Raw genomic sequence first — 3,581 nt, 5'->3', positions numbered from 1 at the left:
GGTGCGCGCAGGAGTGCGAATTGTGCAGAAGGCCACCCTAAGGCTCGGAAAGGTCCTATAGGAATCCATTTTGGGTTTCCTCATGTCGGTTTCATCCTTCTAAGTGTTAGAAGTCGATACCGCACACGCGAAACTCCAAAAGAGGACGGAAATATGTCGAACTAAAACGAGACGGGCACCACTTCTAAGGTGCTAAGATAGTCGCAGGAAGACCCCTAAGGCTAGATCCTAATTCCTACGAGAAATACTAGACCTCACGAAAATTGAGGTCAACAAGGTGCTGATACAATTTTATTTTAAAAACAAAATAATTTTTCAAATAAAACAACATTTAAAAAAAAAAAACATAGCACAGACTTTTGAATTTACGAGAGTCCCTCGGAGGAGTTAACCCACGGTTGCTAACGAGATCTCCCCGGTTTAAATGAATTTCATAATTTGTTTAAGCTAAGTAAATTAAGAAAAATAGTGATACTGGAACGAGGGAACCGTGGGATCCTAACCGGTGTCGCTCTAATCAACTTTAACATCCATTTTAAAACTTAAATGATCACAACCTTAGGAAAAACTTAATTTGACATCATGACTTAACATATTAGAAAACTTAAACCCACTTCGACGAGGAGTTTGGAGCAACTTCGTGGGCAGCACAGCAAAGAGCTTAGAGCAGACTACAAGTGGAGGTGACCGTCATTCTACAACAGCAAAACAAGTCTACACCAGCTAAACTCTCTCCTTAGTCTAATTAACAACTCAAAGGACTTTGAGGTAGCTCGCCTAGCGCGATGTAAACCCTCATCCCTTTTTTAGACTCCTGCACAATTATGTTGTGCAGCGTAAGTCCTAATTCACTTTAGGTTATGAGGATGCCGTTCGTTACGACGTAAAACCTCATCTCTTTGCGGGCTATTTGCACAATCAGATATTATGCGAATGTAAGTCCCAAATAATAAAATTGGCAGAATTAAAACACCTAAATAACATCGTCTCCAAAACACAACCACACATTAGGATAGTTTGAGAAGTCACTGAGGTTTTTTCCCCTCAGGATTTGTGACATCCCTTATCTTTTCGTTCCTTTAGACTCCTGAAATTAACTGTTCCTATTTAAACCACTCTCACTTGTTTTTCCACGTCTTTCCGTGAAAACCAAAACTTTGAATTCTTGAAAACTAAAACCACTGATCATTATCGAAAGTTTTCTCAAGTGACTCCCTTCATTTGAGATGTAATTAACTATAGGGGTTTGACTCTATAGGAAACTTGGAACCCAGGTAAAAACTTGGAACCCAGCAGGTAAAATAAATCCTATTTAATATTTGTATTAAATAGGAGAACTTGTCGATCACACATAAAATGTTCACAGACCAAATATATATCACAAATCTCTTAGTTTGCAGGATTGCGTCTATCGCCGAGGTATACACTCATCTTTCGAGAGAGTGTAATATTTGCGGTATCAGGTACGATTATGCAAACTATTGGACGAATGAGATCCATTTGGTCTCATTTCTTTTCAAAAATTAAAACATACTACTTTCAAAATCACTTTCAAAATCATATATATCTCTTATATTTAAATTAAATTTTAAAAATTATTTTCATATTCACATTTTTAAATAATAAAAAAGTTGACCGACATGAAAAAATAATCTCACAAACTAGAGTTGTCATCATATGCAATACTTAAAAAAGCAAAATGAAGAAGGGATTCATCAGGGTATTCCAAATAGTTGCGAAAACGTATTTATGATAATGATTAGGTAGTTTCAAAATTATGCTATTATATATATGTTATTTTTTAACAATAATTTATTATTCTTTCATTCTGTTTTATAATTTAAATAGTTTTAAGTACATTTCTATTTATATAATCTTTGGTATTGTACCTATTTTTTTTTCTTATTTTACATTCCTTATTAACTGAAAATTTTATGTTATGATGCATGCATTACGTTATTATGTAGGATCTTTCTTTCTTGTCATCTTTTTTATATAAACTGTGGCATTCTTCTTTTTTGCATATTTTATATTTTATATATCTTTATGTGGTAAGTATTATAGTTTCCTTGCATGGTTTATTTTGCAGTTTTTTGTCATGGAAATTGAATAAGCGTGTTTATCCATCTTTCACCATAATTGCGTTACGAGTTCCATATGTTTGAAAGAGATTAACATTCTTTCTAGTTTACGAATTTTCTCACCATTTAGTCCTGCCTTTTCGTTTCCAGTAAAATCAGCACCTAACCATCTAAATAATTTGAATGCTTCTTTTTGTGTATGACATAAAATCAGAATCTCATAAAAGGCTGGTCTTAGATATTGTATAAAAATAAAGCAATCTAATGCAATTCAAACTGCAATTCTATTGCTTATGCCAAGCTTATTTGTCAAGCAATGCTTGATTGGTAGAAATCTGCAACATTGTAGTGATATGATTCAGGGAACTGTTTAATATGTTTTTGCGGGAATTAGTTTATATTTTCACCTTGTGCTTCATTTTAAGTGTGTATAACTATTTTGACATTAGGATGGATTTTTTGTAGTTAAGTGTGATCCTTCTGTGACATTTTCTGCAACATTTTTTTTATGCGTTTGGATTTGCAAGTAGCATGTTTATGTTCTTCAATGGGTCGTTTGTAGTTTGGAAAGAAAAGCCACCCAGAATGTGCGCGATTCACACCTGATGGGCAGTATTTAGTTTCATGCTCAGTGGATGGGTTTATTGAGGTACATAATCTTTCCATGAAATAGCTTTTTTTCCTTTACCATTCCAACCTTTTTTGTTGAAATTAGGGATCTCTCCTTTTAAAATTGAAACTTAGGGTCTTTAATTTTCTTTCCTTCTTTTCATTTTGAATTTAATTAGTAAGAAGCAACTGTTATGGTAACATGGCTGATGGAACTTTTGAAGCTTTTCTTAATCATGTTTTGTTACCGATCGTCAGGTATGGGATTACATGAGTGGGAAGCTTAAGAAAGATCTTCAATATCAGGCTGATGTGAGTATCTACAATCTTTATCCTCTTTCGAGGCGAGTGAATCAATCACTGTGTCAATCTATATTTTAAATATCACTGCAAAGTATAACATGAATTATCATAGCATAGGGTGCTCATACGATTATGCCTTGTTTTGTATAATTATACGTTTATTAGTACTACTATTACAAGCACATAGGTTTTTTCGCTGGCCACTGACATTTTTTGTATAACTGTAGGATTCCTTTATGATGCATGATGATCCTGTACTTTGTGTTGATTTCAGTAGAGATTCAGAGATGCTTGCATCTGGATCTCAAGATGGAAAAATCAAGGTAACATGTTTCTCCATTCATCAGTATCTACACATTTATTAGGGGGCTGATTAGAGGGACGTTTGGAATCACTTTTGTTCTTTATTTTTATTTATTAATTTTATTTTATTTTGTCTATTTTTTGTCGACACCGGTCCCAAGCCCGGATGAGAAAAGTGGAGAGTTGCGTTAGGTAGTCGACAGCCAGCGTAAAACTTATAAAAATAAATCATGACATGAATCCTTTTGATCATTGTGTAAGTGCTAGGGCGTCCCCTGGAAGCGA

The 3,581-nt window shown here is 34.2% G+C and overlaps 1 protein-coding gene across 1 annotated transcript in view; it reads left to right on the top strand.

Moving 5' to 3' along the window:
- LOC110034818 (suppressor of mec-8 and unc-52 protein homolog 1) overlaps window positions 1–3,581 on the top strand; it is a 44,634-nt gene that overhangs the window by 27,628 nt on the left and 13,425 nt on the right. Inside the window, exons 7-9 of the mRNA XM_020739060.1 lie at window positions 2,644–2,730; window positions 2,949–3,002; window positions 3,221–3,316. Coding sequence (XP_020594719.1) covers window positions 2,644–2,730; window positions 2,949–3,002; window positions 3,221–3,316 — 237 coding nt within the window. The remainder of the gene's footprint in view (window positions 1–2,643; window positions 2,731–2,948; window positions 3,003–3,220; window positions 3,317–3,581) is intronic.

The sequence above is a fragment of the Phalaenopsis equestris genome, unplaced genomic scaffold (assembly GCF_001263595.1).
Source record: "Phalaenopsis equestris unplaced genomic scaffold, ASM126359v1 Scaffold000002, whole genome shotgun sequence".
In the NCBI taxonomy this organism is placed as follows: Eukaryota; Viridiplantae; Streptophyta; class Magnoliopsida; order Asparagales; family Orchidaceae; genus Phalaenopsis; species Phalaenopsis equestris.
This window is presented reverse-complemented; position numbering and strand designations above follow the sequence as displayed.